We start from the raw sequence: 16,828 nt of genomic DNA, 5'->3' as shown, positions 1-16,828 counted from the left end.
TTTAGTTATTGTGTATAATTTTTGGTTCTGCTTATCACACTTCATATCAGTTCATGTAAGTCTTCTCAATATTAATCATCTTCTTGCTTTTCATAGCACAGTAATGTTCTCCAATCAATGGGCATCTACTTTGTTCCTAGTTCTTTACTACTATAAAAAGTGCTGCTCTAAAATTCTAACATATAGGGTTTTTCTTTTTGTCAGTGATCTTAGTCAACTTTTAAAGACTGTCTACAAAGAGGAGACTATATCAATGCATGCCACTGAAATCATGGATCTAGGAATTATGGAAGAATTAAAATTAATTTTGCTTTGAGAATTTTACAGCATCCCATGAGCTAACTAGAGATACCCTGGGATGTCATGAAGCCAGATCTAGGACTCACTGGCTAAGCAGTGAGTGAATTCAGTTATTGCTCTGACACATTTTCAGAGAAATTCTTCCAGGGAAAATAGAATTCTTGAAGATGACTGTCCAGGATACAGTATAAGAAAGCCAGTAGATGAGCTGACCTAGGCCCCATCCTACCCCAGACAGTAGTTTCAAGATCTGGCATTAGGGGCAAGGGCTCAATTCCCCAGAAATGATTCAGAGGTCAGCAAAGTTGAGAATTCTAGTGCCAGCTAGATCAGAACAGGAAAAATCCTTCAGGAGCCTTGAAACCAAGCACTAGGACAAAGCACTGAGTTTGGAACGGGACATGGACAAGTTTCCTTATCTGCCTCCCACTAAACTGAGTAACCATGGCAAGGAATATCACATGGAGGCAATTACTGAATCCCTATCCACAGGAAGGCCCTCCTCAACTCAATTCTGAGAGTGACTACCTGCTCCCTGAAGATGACTCACTTTTCGGGGAAAAAAAAAAAAGGCCAACACCCTATCCCCCTAGAACAAATATGTTAAACTTATGATTGAGGCAATAAAACTTGACTCCCATGGGCTTCATCTCTACTGTGATTAGCTACAGGCCAGCCGACCTTCCCTTCACGGGAATAGCCATCATTTGATACAAGTATTAAGAACCTATTTTCCTGTGGTAATGTACAGAGCAAGTGAGACATGAAGCCTACTCCCTTTAGGGGCCAACAATCTTAAGTTCAGATAAGAAGGAACAGAGAGAACAAGCAATAAAACACTGAACAAACATGCTAATACACACACAATATGCCTGTTAGTAAGTCCCATATGTAGGGTGGGGAGGGCAAACATTGTTCTTTTATCTGGTTCATTCAAATCCTGGGAGGGAACTGGCTTGGTGGCTAGGTGAGACATAATTAAACCAAAGAATATTTATAGAGCACTCATATGCGTAGCAATTGAGAGGATGTAAAAACGTGTAACACCTAAACTCTGCTTTGAGCTACACAAAGATGAAAATAAACACTGGGATGTTACTTGTTTCCTCTGTTTTCTAAATGTGCTTTTGCTTCCTGGCAAAGGGAAAGAGGTAAGAGAGCAACAGAAGTGGGGTGGGGTAGAGGAGGGAGAGAGAGGGAGTTGGGGGGGGAGGGGATAAGAGAGTATTGCAAAGCCTCTGAACATAGGAAGGGGCACTTTACAGCTGACCTGAGTGAGGCCTCCCTGGTACTGTGAATACTCACTATTAGGGCATCCTATGTTTGTGCCAAGGACAGAGACCAAAGGAACCTTAGAAATCACTTAGTCCAAATCCCACTGTAAGGAAGAAAGACCCCAATTTGTAACTTGCCCCAATTATGCAACTAGTTCATGACAGAGTTGGGGCTAGAAAATAGATTCGATGACAAGGTCAGTATTCTTGCTATCCCATTCTTGTGTTGTGTGCCCAGAGGGATAAAGAATTAAGCTAGATATTTTATCCACTAATATTTTATCAGTCACTAACACTTTTAGTGTGAACTTGTTTATCAGGGCCTTCTCAAAGCCAGCTAGCCAGGAGCAAGTTTTGATAGGAAGGCTGGAGAGGAGGGGCAGAGCTTAGGACACTGCCCAAGGAGAGCAAGATGGGTGGGTAGCAGTAGGCATAGATGTGTGGGCCAGAAAAATTCTTCCTATTTCAGAGAAAAGAAGGCATAAAGCTTTGATAAAATGGTAGGATTCACAAGATACCTTCTTTAAAAGCAAGATATAAGACAGTTAAGTAAGAACATCACATCAGCCAGTCTTATGGAGGCACAGAGTAGGGGAATAAACCTCACACAAATCCTCCTGAGGAAAGGGTTATGGAGGGAGCAACAAGTACCTAGACCAAACTCTTCCTGCTGACAGAAATCATGTAGTTAATGAAGTTTCCCCATTTTTGATTCTGACTCTGATTTCCTAAGTACAGGGAACTAACTCAGTGAGAAAAACTTAATGCAGATACCTCATCTCTAATTTGGTCTTAGGCCGTCGTCAGGGAGGATGTGTCTGAGTCAGGACTTGTGCTGAAGTCCTCCTGATTCCATCCACTCTGTCCTCTTTTGTGACGAAGATTATTAAAATTCTCCTCTCCCAAACAGGTCTGATATCCACCATACTTCATGATACAGTGCTTGGTTTCCCCAGCCCAAAGCAAGAAGCACACCACAAAGAGAAATCAATGGGACCAGATTTTTAAATATTTTATTACATAATCTTTTCATGGCACCATCAGGAGTAACAGAAAACGTTATTCCCAGTTTCTAAACCACATCCTGAAAAATATACATTTTATTTATATATTTATATTAATAACACCCCACCCCATAATCCCACCACCTAACTGTAGATCTTTCGCTTAAAGCAGGAAACTATTCTCTTCAGTAAGAAAATATATATGGAAGCTAAATGAAAAATACAGTTAGAAGAATTACTGGAGCAGCTTGGTCCTGGGAGGGGGGTAAAGGGGTTAAGTCTCTAGGCTCAGCAGGATGTGCAACTGGGATCCATTAAAGGTGGAGAGGTATAATGTATAAAAAGGCAGCGTAAATTCAAGGTGGGCTCTGGCTTTCTTGGTCCTTTAGGAGATGGCCTTCGCCTCAGGGAGAAAGGCTTCCCAGTACTTCACCAGCTGCAAAGAAGCCAGAGTAGAGGACAGTGAAGAAGCACCCCAGCAGAGCTATCTCCCCAGCATGTCCCAAGCAGGAGGAGATGTGGCCACTGTAACCAGGGAGCTTCCCACCTACCTTTGGTCTCTTAGTGATTGGCTCACCAAGAAATGAAGCACAGAGCAAGAGGAAGGGGGCAGAGAACAAGTTTGACCACTGCACAGCCCACCAGACCATGAAACACCACGCCCTAGCAGTCCTTATGCACGTCAAAGGGAGTCACTATCAACGCCAGTCTGATGTTAGGCTCCTGCACCTAATCTGATACCAGGACTCTTCTCACTGCTTGAGGCAGTGGCCACCTGGGAGCCTTCATGTGACACTGGGGATACGTATCAGAGAGTGGTCAGGAATTAAGGAACCACTTAGTATAAATTTTGACAAGAAACCTGTTCTCATGAGGAAACATCGTGGACTGAGTGCCTACAACTAACAAGGTACTAAGGGTGGCATACGAAAAAACTTAATAACGAGGGTCAAAACTATCACCTCCTGCCTAGTAAAGGTCTCAGACGAACAAGATACCAGGGGCTATTTTAGCTCCCCTCTCTGGGGACCAAGACAAAGCCAGCTCGTTTGGGAGGTCCTCTGAAGAGTCAAACTAACCTATGAAAGAAAGGCAGCAAAATAACACAAGGCACAAAGCAGAAACATTCACTCACCTGCTGCTGTGAATACAGAAGGGTTTCAAGGTATTTGATCACGTGGTTTCTAAAGTCCTTGGATTTCTCTTTCTATATGAAACGAGATACTGTACTGAGGACCTAGAAGTTCCTCCTCTCCACATGGGAGAGGGAGGATTAACTGCCGGCTGAGACACAGCCCAGCCTCAGAAAGCAGAACCAGAATATGGACTGGTCATACTGGGCAGCACAGGAGCTCTGTCCTGTAAGGACGGGAGAGGGAGGGAGGGGGAGCATTTCAATCTCCTAGCATCCCAAGACAGAGGGAGAGTGATACTCATGGGAGCCCTTGAGAGAGGAGCTTGGCAAAGGGACCTCACTCACAGCTCTCAAAGTCATGAGCCAGAGCCTCTTGCACTAGGTTCCTAATGAAATGAAAGAGGAATGTTTGCGACAGAAACAGCTCATGGCACAAATGAAAGGGTAGTGAACTAAAGCTAGAGAGTAGTAGCAAGAGAGAAGAAAGGGAGTCACATCATACCTCAAACCTTATCACTTCTTTGCGGACCACTGTCGAAATTCGTTCAAAGTCCCTTTCATACTGAGTCACACGAGACTCCCACTGGGCAGAAAAGAAAAAAAAAATCTCTCTGTGTGTGCTGATGCATTCCCAGGAAGCAGTGAGCTGCGCTCTTTACTGTCCAGCACTCTTGCCTCCTTCTCTCTCCCTCACGCATCAGTACGCATCAGTAGTGGAGCTCACGTGAAAGGGGCTGCTGGGTCTGTCCCCTTTGCCAAAGGTTGATCACACATTACCATATGAATAGTCACAGGCTATTCAGATTCACTGATAAAACTAGGGTCCTGTTGTTTTAGGAGACTCTCAGAGAATACAGGCCACACTGTGAAGAGGAAAATATACTGAAGTAAAGAAATAACTGGTTGGTCATAAGGGAAGGACTTATGGGGCCAGATACTGGCTGAAAGAAAATCTAGTGCATAGTTTATATAGAAAACAACTAACAAGATTATCTTGAATTGTCACACTTGTCATTTGGGACAATCACACCTTATCTATTTTGAGTGTGTTTCAGGAAAAACAATGAAGAGATTTGCTACTGACTAGACTGTTGTTGTTCAGGCCTTTCAGTTGTGTCTTGACCCTTCTTTAGCCCATTTGAGTTTTCTTGGCAAAGATACTGGAATGGTTCGCCATTCCTTCTCCAGCTCATTTTACAGATGAGGAAACTGAGACAAACAGGGTTAAGTGACTTGCCCAGGGTCGCACAGCTAGTACGTGTCTGAAGTCACATTTGAACTTGGGAACAGACTAGGAGGAGGCCAGATTCAAAGAGGTAAAGGTAGTAGAGCTGGGCAAGACCATTTTATATTAGGAGCTCAGAGAGCATTTGATATGAAACACTAATTCATAGTGCTAGTATTTCATAGTAGGCACTAGTGTTGCACTAGTGTTAAGCAGTAAAATGGAACCTCTTTGGCACAAGAGCCTGTGCTGCTGTGGGGCAGGAATGGAGGACCCTTTCAGTTGGATGGACTTACTTCTGCAATCTCGTCTTTGGCTTGCTGCAGCTTGTCAGGTTTATTGGCCCACAGTAGCCTGGCTTCAGTTTCCCGTTTCTTCTGCAACATGGTCTGGGCATCCTGCCAACGTTGCCAAGTCTTCATTCGATGGTCAAAGGCACCCTACCAAGAACAGTGAAGACCAAACATTTTGGCAGTTATCCATAATCTTGGGGCTAGGACATCCCTAGGGTGTGGAATTCTATAGTTATGTGAAAAAATGCTCTAAATCACTATTGATTAAGAGACGTGCAAATTAAAACAACTCTGAGCTACCACCCGATACCTATCACATATGACATAAAAGGAAAATGTTGGATGTTGGAGGGGATGTGGGTAACTACTGCACTATTGGTGGAGTTGTAAATTGATTCAGTCATCCAGGAGAGCCATTTGGAACATGCGCAAAGGACTATAAAACTGCGCACATCTATTGATCCAGCAATACCACCACAGTTAGGTCTATATCTGAAAGCCATCCAAAAAAAGAGAAAAGGACTTATTTGTACAGAAATATTTATAGCAGCTCTTTTTGTAGTTGCTGAGAATTAACTGGAAATCAAAAGGATGCCCATCAATTGGGGAATGGCCAAACAAGTTGTGGTATATAATTGTAATGGAATATTATTGTGCTACAATAAATGACAAGCAAGAGGATTTCAGAAAAACTTGGAAAGACTTGCATTAACTGATGCATAGTGAAGTGAAAAGAACCAGGAGAACACTGTACGTAGTACAGCAATATTGTCTGATAAAGAACTGCGAATGACTTAGCTATTCTCAGCAATACAATGATCTAAGAAAATCCTGAAAGACTCATGATGAAGTATACTATTTGCCTCCAGAGAAAGAACTGACATTGTTTAAGTACAGACTGAAGCATGCTATTTTTCACTTTTTCCTTTTCTTTTGTTCCAGTCTTCTTGTACAAAATGACTAATATGGAAATGTTTTACATAATTTCACATGTATGACCTATATCTGATTGCTTACCATTTCAGGGAGGGGAAGGAGGGAGGGAGGAATAGAATTTGGAACTCAAAACTTAAAAATTAAAAAAAAAAAAAAAGGATCTTATCAGGGAAATAAAAGACATACAATGACTCATGAACTGATTACAGAAAAGTAAGCAAAACCAGAACTTGTAACACCAAGATCATAAATACAAAGTTTTGAAGATTTTCATAGGTCAATGAAGAATTGAGGGGAACCATGAGAACAACAATCCTGTAAAAACAAATGATTTTGAAAACTGAAAGAATTATGATTGATACAATGACTCTTCATGGTTCCAAAGGAAAGATTTTGACTCATGCTCTCCATGACAGTGAGATAAAGGAATTAGGGTGCAGAAGGACAGATGGACACACACACACACCTCTTGAGGGAATTTTGTTTTGCATAACTTTGCATGTTTGTTACAAAGAATTTTCTTTTTTTTTTTTTCCTAATGGAGTGTGAGGGAAGAAAAGCGGATTTCTGTTAGTTGAGGGGGTGGCACTACAAATGTGAAATGCTGTGTGCACCTTCAGACAAGGTCACCGTACTCATAGTTTTACTTTTTTACAAGAGTGGGGGTAATCTTTAAATGTTTATAATGCAAAAATATATCAATATAATTTTAAGCCTCTCCCACCCCCTCTTCCCCCTTCTGGCTTGCTGACTGGTCTCCTCCTTTTCAATCTCTCCCCTCTCTTGTCCATCCTTCACACAGCTGCCAAAGTGAGATTCTACAAGTACAAGTGGGCCCATGTCTCCCTTGCTCAAGGAACCCCAGCAGTTCTCTCTTACCTCTGGGATACAGTGCTAACCTCCTGCCTTCGTAACCTGGCTTTAATTTACCTTTCCAAATGGATTTCACAGTTCCTTTCATTCATGTGCTCTCCTGCTGTTCCCCATAGGGAACATTTCCTCAGCCACGTTACCATGGCACAGGCTGTCCTTCCTCCTCCCTTTGCTTTTCAGAATCTATAAAGCCCTCTAGGGTCAGTTCAAGTGTTACTTCCTAAAGTAGTGAGGCTTTTTCTCCCATCCCTCTGAATCATTAACATATATTTTCTATTGACTTCTAGGCACATGTTTCCTTCCAGCAGAAGGCTGGAAGGTGGCATAGGGGTGGCTTCACTCTTCCCTCTGTACCCTCAGGGCCTAGAATGTTTCTGAAGGCAGGAAAGCTCCTTGGTGAAGAAACATCCTCCATCAATGCTGACTGACAACTGTTCTGCAAAACTGCAACATGACTGGAAGAATACTACTTAAAAAACTTTTTTCTGGAAACGTTTGGAGTCAGTAAAAGAACTTACTAATTTCCAAAAAGCAACCCAGCCTACCCTTTTCTTTTGTATAAAATTCTAAGTCTAATTCATTGTTTGAAGTTTCTGTCCAAGACACACACACCGATGGACAAGCTCTATAGGTTGTCCATCTAGTAGCGTATCATCGTCTGCACAATCGGTCCTCTTCAGCCACTTGTTTTTTCCTATGTAGATAGATCAAACTCTTGAGTGAATACAGACCCTATCTGAGAGTGCTCCAGAGCCTCATGTCAGCAGTTAAAAGGAGCACCTGTGGGACCTCATCAGTCATGGGTGATCCCTTTACATCTCAAACTCTATGCTACAACTCCTCTTCAGCACCGACAGTAACTTTTGGTGAATGTACTTCTCCCTGGTTAGTAACTCACAGTATTAATAATCAGAGAGAGGGTCATTGAACAAAATTTTTTCTCCATGACTGTATTAACATCTCTCTATTCAAAAGAACAGGCTGAATAGGAAACTGAATCTTCACTACATACAGCTGGTTGGTTTATTTAGGAAGTATACTTCAAACTGAGCACCATAACTATTACTACCAAGCCAAAAACCTTACAAGCTGATAGAAGCCTAAGTGCTACCTTGCTGGAAGAGTCTTTAAGGCAGTGCTATGGTGAGAGAGACACAGACAGAGAGAGAGATCATAGATTTAGAGTTGGGGGGGCCTTAGAAGTCATCAAGACCAACCCTTTCATTTTATAAAGAAAGAAACTGAGGTACGAGATTAAATGATTTGCCTGGGAAAAGAAGTACTTTTGAAAGAGAGGTAAGTTCATCCTGGGGATGAGGTACAACGGGTACAAACATACAGGTAGCAAAGGAGAAGATGTAAACTGTATGAAGAAGAGTAGTTAAGGCTGGAAAAGTTTGGATTCAGTCAAAGGGCCACACCGGGCCTCAAGGCCACAGGTTCCCTATCCCTGATAAAGGTTTTTGAATCAGGAGAGGGTGTTTAAAAGATCAAGTTGCAGTGTTCAGAATGTATTTGGGGGAAAGTCTAGATACTGGAAGAACAGTTAGGAGGCTATTCCAGTAGTCCAGGGTAATGTGATAAGAGCCAGAACTAAAAACTGAATCCAAATTTGATAGGATTTTAGCAAGTGACTGTTCTCTTGCCTCTCCTCTATAAAGAAATCACTGGTGTTTTGAGCCTAGGTAAGAGGCTAGTAGTAGGGCAGGTTTCAGAGTATTGAATTTACTTTTAGACACTGAATCTGAGCTGTAAGTGAGCTATCCAATGCAGATTTTAGAATACAAAGCTAGAAAGGGCCTTGGAGATCGTATGATTCAACACCCACTTAGTTTAAAGTGAGAAAACTGAGATCTAGAGAGGTTAAAAGAATGTTCTACTATCCCAAGATGGTAAGCGGCAGAACTCAAACACAGGTCCTCTGGGGTAGCTAGGCGGCACACTGAGTAGAGCACCGGCCCTGGAGTCAGGAGGACCTGAGTTCAAATCCGGCCTCAGACACCGACACACTTACTAGCTGTGTGACCTTGGGCAAGTCACTTAACCCCAATTGCCCTGCCTTCCTGCCTAAAAAAACAAACAAAGAAAAAACAAACAAAAAAACCCCCACAGATGCTCTGACTCCAAGTTCAGTACTTTTTCTATCATGCCTGGCAGGCAGCTGGAGATGCACAACTAGAATTCACCAGAGTCTAAACTGGGCCTGGAAGGCAGAAGAACAAACCAGGGAGATTCTACACTGGGCTGTACTGTCACTCATAAGAGGGAAGAACCAGTTGCTGAGGTAGGAATGAGGAAGGCTGGGAGAAAATGACCAGTCTGTCCTGGAGTTTGTGACTGAGGAAGAGAGGAAGTCTGGTCACAGTATGGCGCATACTCCAGATCTCGAGAAGATAGATTTCAAAGGGCTTAGATGAAGATGAAGCAGGATCCCACAGGGGAAATCCATATAGGAGACATGGGAAACCCTCAAGAACGAATGAAATTAAAATCTTACAATACAATGGGAAACCATTTCAGAGAAGAAGAAAAAACAGATTTCTGAAGACACCAGTGTGGACACATAAAAAGAACTCACCAACCAACTTAGATTTTTAAAAGAAATGTTCTTCCTACAGAAATATAAAGTGCCCTTATCAACTATTTCTGAAATAAAGATCCTAATCTTAGAAAGTAAAACTGAACTAGTTATAAAGGAACTGCCAAAGGAAAAGCACAAAAGCCTGTTGGAGATGGACTTACAAGTCAATTCTAGCAAATGTTTAAAGAGCAACAACACTTACAGTACATAAATTACTCTCAAAAGGAAAGAACTGTAACTCCCCAATACCTAAACCTGAGGAGGAAAAAAGCGAATGAATAACTACATGTCAATCACTGCAATGAATATGGATGCAAGAATTTGACTTTTTTTTTGGAGGGGGGAAGGCAGGGCAAACGGGGTGAAGTGACTTGCCCAAGGTCACACAGCTAGTAAGCGTGGTAAGAATTTTAAATAAAATCCTAGCAAAAAGATGACAGCAACATATCCAAAAAATCATTCATTATGACCAGGTTAGATTAATAGCAGACAGGATGAATCCAGGTTGGGAAAAGAAGAAACAAAACCACCCTAAACCAAATAATTACCTCAATAGATAGATAAAAAGACTGGGACAAAGTATAAGAATTAGAAATTCTCATCTATAAGAAAAAAATTTAGCTAGGTATAGAAGACCTTTTTTTTGAAAATATAATAAAAAGTATATATTTAAACCCCAGAGTTGGTATTACCTGCATCTAGGAATTTCTAGAAGCATTTCCAATAAAAACAAGAGTAAAGCTAGGCTGCTCTCTTTCCCCACTGCTATTTGACACAGTTCTAAAAATTCTACTAATAGTAAAAATAAGAGAATGAAATTAAGGACATAAAGACAGGTAAAGAGGGGCGGAGCCACGATGGCGGCTGGAAAGCAGGGACTAACGGGAGCTCCCTGCTGAGTCCCTCCAAAAACCTATAAAAAATGGCTCTGAACCAATTCTAGAACTGCAGAACCCAGAAAAAAGCAGAGGGGAGCAGGGCTCCAGCCCAGGATGGCCTGGATGGTCTCTGGGTGAGGTCTATCCCATACGGAGCTGGGAACGGAGTGGAGCAGAGCCCAGCATGAGCGGTGCAGACTAACCAGACCAGAAGCCGGGTGGAGCAGGCCCTAGCGCCCTGAATCAGTGAGGCGCAGCAGTTACCAGACTTCTCAACCCACAAACACCAAAGACAACAGAGAAGGTTAGTGGGAAAAGCTGCGGGAGTGGAAGGAGTTCGAGGTTCGGCCACCGCCCCGGGGGCAGCAGAGGTGGGGCAGCTACAGAACTACAGCTGCAGTTGCTTCAGGCCCCAGGCCCACCTGGTGGGAGGAATTAAGTGGTGGATCAGAGCAGGAGTGCACAGCTTGCTGAAGATCTAAGCCCAGTCCTGGTTGGGGGTTCTCTGTAATCTACAAGCAGTCGTACCCCGCTGAAAAACTCAAGGGTCAAGTTAGTTGGTTGGGAATATGGCCAGGCAGTGAAAACGCACCCAGATTCAGTCTCAGATTTTGGATTCTTTCTTTGGTGACAAAGAAGACCAAAACATACAGCCAGAAGAAGTCAACAAAGTCAAAGAGCCTACATCAAAAGCCTCCAAGAAAATATGAATTGGTCCCAGGCCATGGAAGAGCTCAAAAAGGATTTGGAAAAGCAAGTTAGAGAAGTAGAGGAAAAACTGGGAAGAGAAATGAGAAGGATGAGAGAAAACCATGAAAAACAAGTCAATGAATTGCTAAAGGAGACCCAAAAAAATGCTGAAAAATACACTGAAGAAAACAACACCTTAAAAAACAGACTAACTCAAATGGCAAAAGAGCGCCAAAAAGCCAATGAGGAGAAGAATGCCTTGAAAGGCAGAATTAGCCAAATGGAAAAGGAGGTCCAAAAGACCACTGAAGAAAATACTACCTTAAAAATTAGATTGGAGCAAGTGGAAGCTAGTGACTTTAGGAGAAATCAAGATATAAAACAGAACCAAAGGAATGAAAAAATGGAAGACAATGTAAAATATCTCAATGGAAAAATCACTGACTTGGAAAACAGATCCAGGAGAGAGAATTTAAAAATGATTGGACTACCTGAAAGCCATGATCAAAAAAAGAGCCTAGATATCACCTTTCAAGAAATTATCAAGGAGAACTGCCCTGATATTCTAGAGCCACGGGGCAAAATAGAAATTGAAAGAATCCACTGATCGCCTCCTCAAATAGATCCCAAAAAGAAATCTCCTAGGAATATTGTCGCCAAATTCCAGAGCTCCCAGATCAAGGAGAAAATACTGCAAGCAGCCAGAAACAAACAATTTGAATATTGTGGAAACACAATCAGAATAACCCAAGATCTAGCAGCTTCTACATTAAGAGATCGAAGGGCTTGGAATATGATATTCCGGAGGACAATGGAGCTAGGATTAAAACCTAGAATCACCTACCCAGCAAAACTGAGTATCATGCTCCAAGGCCAAATATGGACTTTCAATAAAATAGAGGACTTTCAAGCTTTCTCAGTGAAAAGACCACAGCTGAATAGAAAACCTGACTTTCAAACACAAGAATCAAGAGAAGCATGAAAAGGTAATCAAGAAAAAGAAATTGCAAGGGACTTACTAAAGTTGAACTGTTTTGTTTACAATCCTACATGGAAAGATGATGTGTATGATTCATGAGACCTCAATATCATAGTAGCTGAAAGGAATATGCATATATATATATATATATATGTTTATGTATATATATGTATATGTGAGTGTGTATGTATGTATATATGTATGTGTATATATATATAGAGAGAGAGAGAGCGAGCACAGGGTGAGTTGAAGATGAAGGGAAGATATCTAAAAGAAATAAAATCAAATTAAGGGATGAGAGAGGAATATATTGGGAGAGGGAGATAGGGAGAGATAGAATGGCGTACATTATCTTGCATAAAAGTGGCAAGAAAAATCAGTTCTGTAGGAAGGGAAGAGAAGTCAGGTGAAGGGGAATGAGTGAATCTTGCTCTCATCAGATTTGACCTGAGGAGGGAATACCATACATACTCAATTGGGTAACTTACCCCACAGGAAAAAAGGAGGAAGAAGAAGATAAAAAAAAGGTGGGATGATAGAAGGGAGGGCAGATGGGGGTGGAGGTAATCAAAAACAAACACTTTCGAAAGGGGACAGGATCAAGAGAGAAAATTCAATAAAGGGGGATCGGTTAGGAAGGAGCAAAACATAGCTAATCTTTCACAACATGAGTATTGTGGAAGGGCTATACATAATGATACGCATGTGGCCTATGTTGAATTGCTTGACTTCTTAGGGCGGGTGGGTGGGAAGGGAAGAGGGGAGAGAATTTGGAACTCAAAGTTTTGAAAACAGATGTTCAAAAACAACAAAAAAAAAGTTTTTGCATGCAACTAGAAAATAAGATACACAGGCAATGGGGCATAGAAATTTACCTTGCCCTACAAGATAGAAAGGGAAAAGGGGATGGGACGGGAGTGGGGTGACAGAAGGGAGGGCTGACTGGGGAACAGGGCAACCAGAATATACGCCATCTTGGAGTGGGGGGGAGGGTAGAAATGGGGAGAAAATTTGTAATTCAAACTCTTGTGAAAATCAATGCTGAAAACTAAATACATTAAATAAAAAAAAATGTGAAAAACAAAACAAAACAAAAAAAAAGGTAAAGAAGAATAAAGCAACTATGAAACTGACATAACTCCCATTCCCATGCCCTTTGCACTTGCCTTCCCCATTAATGCTCTGACACCTCACCTCTGCTTAGGTTTCCTGGCTTTTCTTCAAGTCTCAGGTCAAACCAAACCTTCCGGCAGCAAGCCTTTCCAGGTCTCCCAAGTTGCTACTGCTTCTCTGAGACTACCTCTCATCTACTCTATATACATCTTGTATATTCCTAGTTTTTCACATGTTGTGTCCTCTATTAGAATGTGAGCTCCTTGAGGGCAGTTACTATTTTTTATCTATTTCTGTATCCTTAGCACTTAGGATAATGCCTGGCACACAGTAAGCACTTAATAAATGTTGTTTGAGTGAATGATAATATCTTCAGCAAAGAAGCATGGGAAAAATTCATACATACACAAAACTAACATTTCTATATTGTAGTAACAAATATAAGAGAGTATAATAAAAACAGAAGTCACACTCAAATTAACCACAAAATACTCATAAGTCAATCTACCAAGACACAGTCAAGACTTATGAAAATACAATTACAAAACACTTTTAAAACAATATATTGGTGTAGTTGTGAATTGGTCCAATCATTCTGGAAGGTAATTTGCAACTATGCCCTAAAAATTATCAAACTATGCTTACCCTCTGACACAGCAACAGCCCAAAGAGATCAAAGGAAGAGGAAAAGGATTCACATATACAAAAATATTTATAGCAGCTCTTTTTGTAATGACAAAGAACTGGAAACCAAGGAGGTAATCATCAACTGGAGAATGGCTGAACAAATTACAGTATAAAAATGTAATTGAATCCTATTGTCTCATAAGAAATGACCAAAGGGATGGGTTCAGAGAAACCTGGGAAGGCTTATATGAATTGATACAGGGTGAAGGCAACCAGGAAAATAATTACAACAACATTGTAAAGACAAAGAGCTTTGCAAAACTCAAGAATTCTGATGAATGCAATGATCAACCATGATTCCAGAAGACTGACGTGGAAGCACAACCTAGCTCCCAAAAAGGAGGTGCAAGACTTGGGGTGTAAAAGGAGGCATATATATTTAAAACATCTGGGAATTTGTTTTGGTTGGCTATGCGTATTTGTTACAAGGGTTTTTCCCAACAATCAGAGAAAAGAGGTGGAAAAGAGAAAATAGTTGTTTAATTGAAAAAAAAATTAAAGAAATAATTGAACAGATATGCATTGTTCATGACTGAGCTTCTACAACATAATAAAATGATACCACCTAAATTAAGTTTTAGGTTTCGTGCAATACCACACTATGAAGGGATACTATATGGAACCCAACAAAATAATAAATTAATTGGTAAGAACCTAAGGTTTTTAGAATCTCAAGGGAAATAATGAAAAAGTTGGGAATAAATATTGCTAGACCTCAAATAACATTACAAACAGTAATATTAAAACTATTTAGGAATATTTAAGAAATATAACAAATCACTGATCTGTTATATAATAACATATATAAGATAAGGGAAAATTGGAAATAAACTGAACTCAATAACTCAATGTTTGATTAAACAGATTAGAAAAATTACTGGAAAATAGTTTGGCAAAAAATTAGGGTCAGACCAATATCTTACACTATACACTACAATAAATTCCAAATGAATATGTGAGCTGAATATGAAGGGCCACACCAAAAAAGTAATTAGAAGAGAAAAATATGAAGTGCTTCCACAGCTGTGGCTAAGTAGAAGGGTTCTTAACCAACAAAGGTAATCACAAAGAGAAACGATATAATTTCAAGAATATTAAACTGCAAAGGTTTTGTAAGGATAAAAATCAATAAACCAGGATAAAAAGGTAAGTCAACTGAGAAAAAAAAGTCTGCCTCCAATATTTCTAATCTACACCCCAAAACATTTATAGTAGCGAAAAATTGAGAACGGATGAGCACTGCTTGGGAAATGGCTAAACAAACAGCGGTTTTAGAATGTAATGGAGTATTACTGTGCCATAACAATAAATATAAATAATATGGAGAAGCAGGGAAGACTCATATGACCTGATATAAGCTGAAGCAAGCAAAACCAGGAAAATGTCACATACGTATTGACTGCAAAAATGTGGAAAGAATAACACCTCCAAAAAAACTGAAATGAAATGCTGTGTAGTTATTGTGAACAAGTTTGGCCTTGAAGAAGAAATATGAGAATATACCTCCTTCTCTTCTTTGCAGAGTTGGGGAAACCATATAATACAGTTAAACTTAGTGGTTGTGTTGGTTAATTTTGCCAAACTGTTTTTCCTGACTCCCTTTCTTTTTTATTTTTTATTCATTCGCTGGGAAAGGGGGAGAGATATATTGGGAAAGAAGGTGATGTAAAAGGAAAAGGTATCAATAAAAAAATTTAAAGATGCTGTCAAGCTCAAAATTGAGTAGAGGCTGATAAGGAAGCAAAGAACAAAAAGGACAGGATTTTTAGAAACTGTACTGGGAGAAAAAAAGATCAAAGAAGAGATGAAGAAGGCAGAGCTCACACTGTCTCTCTCTCACACACACACACACACACACACACACACACACACACACACACACCCCCGCCAAGAATGACTTTTGCATGAGAAGGATTTATCCCTAAGGCAAGTAAAGAATATGGTAAGAGCACATTTAGTGACCCTTGACGAGTTCATCAGGCTCAGATGAATTACACCCTGTGGGATGGAAAGAAATGGAAGATGATTGCTAAGTTAGTAATTACTACTGCAAGATTGTGGGAAACAGGAGAGGTGCCATAGCTTTAGAGAAGGACAAATGCTCTAATATTTTTTTAATGGAAGAAAACAAATTCTGTAAGCTATATGTACATCAGCAAGTTTGATTTTTGATTCCCAGGAAAATTCTAGAATAGATCATGAAAGAGATGGTTGATGAATATCTAAAAAGTAAAGCAGTGATCACAAAGAACCAGGCCATGCCAGAGTAACCTATGGCTTTTTATAACAGGATTACTAAACTGGAAGATAAGGGGAAGGACAAAGAGCTTAACTGGATTTCAGCAAAGCATTTGATAAAAAGCTCACATTGTTCGGATGGGGAGATAAGGACTACACATTAATACAATGAGATGCATTTGGAACTGAGTGAATGGCCAGATTCAAAAACCAGTCTTTATGATACAGTGTTAACTGAGCTATTTAACGGTTTCTATCAATGATATGGATTAAGGCACAGAAGGCATATTCATCCAGAAGTGCAGATGACACAACTGGGAGGGATAGCTAATGACTGACCTGAGATCTAAAATGATCTCAACAAGTTAGAACTGTATGCAAATCGATAAAATTCAATAGTGGAAGTGTAAAGTCTTGTACCCATGTAAAAAAAAAATGACTTTACATTTATGAGATGGAGGGAACCATGATTAGGCGGCAGTTTGTTTGAAAAAGCTCTAGAGGTTTTAGTGGACCCCAAGCACAACATGAAACATCTACGTGACATGGCAGTCAAAAAAGTGAATGTAAAATCTTGGACTGCATTAAAAGAGGCGAAGCTTCCAGGAATAAGGAGGTGACT

The 16,828-nt window shown here is 40.5% G+C and overlaps 1 protein-coding gene across 1 annotated transcript in view; it reads right to left on the bottom strand.

The window, feature by feature from the left end:
- Positions 1 to 2,562: 2,562 nt before the first annotated feature.
- The window catches only part of SNX1 (sorting nexin 1), a 58,084-nt gene continuing 43,818 nt past the window's right edge, over positions 2,563 to 16,828 (bottom strand). Inside the window, exons 12-15 of the mRNA XM_036736410.1 lie at positions 5,235 to 5,378; positions 4,216 to 4,296; positions 3,714 to 3,785; positions 2,563 to 3,014 (exon numbers count right to left, since the gene is read on the bottom strand). Of these exons, the coding sequence (XP_036592305.1) occupies positions 2,964 to 3,014; positions 3,714 to 3,785; positions 4,216 to 4,296; positions 5,235 to 5,378 (348 nt within the window). The 3' untranslated portion in view covers positions 2,563 to 2,963. The remainder of the gene's footprint in view (positions 3,015 to 3,713; positions 3,786 to 4,215; positions 4,297 to 5,234; positions 5,379 to 16,828) is intronic.

Source organism: Trichosurus vulpecula, chromosome 8 (genome assembly GCF_011100635.1).
Source record: "Trichosurus vulpecula isolate mTriVul1 chromosome 8, mTriVul1.pri, whole genome shotgun sequence".
NCBI lineage: Eukaryota > Metazoa > Chordata > Mammalia > Diprotodontia > Phalangeridae > Trichosurus > Trichosurus vulpecula.
Note: the sequence above shows the minus strand (reverse complement) of the source record. Positions and strands in the feature narration are given on the sequence as shown.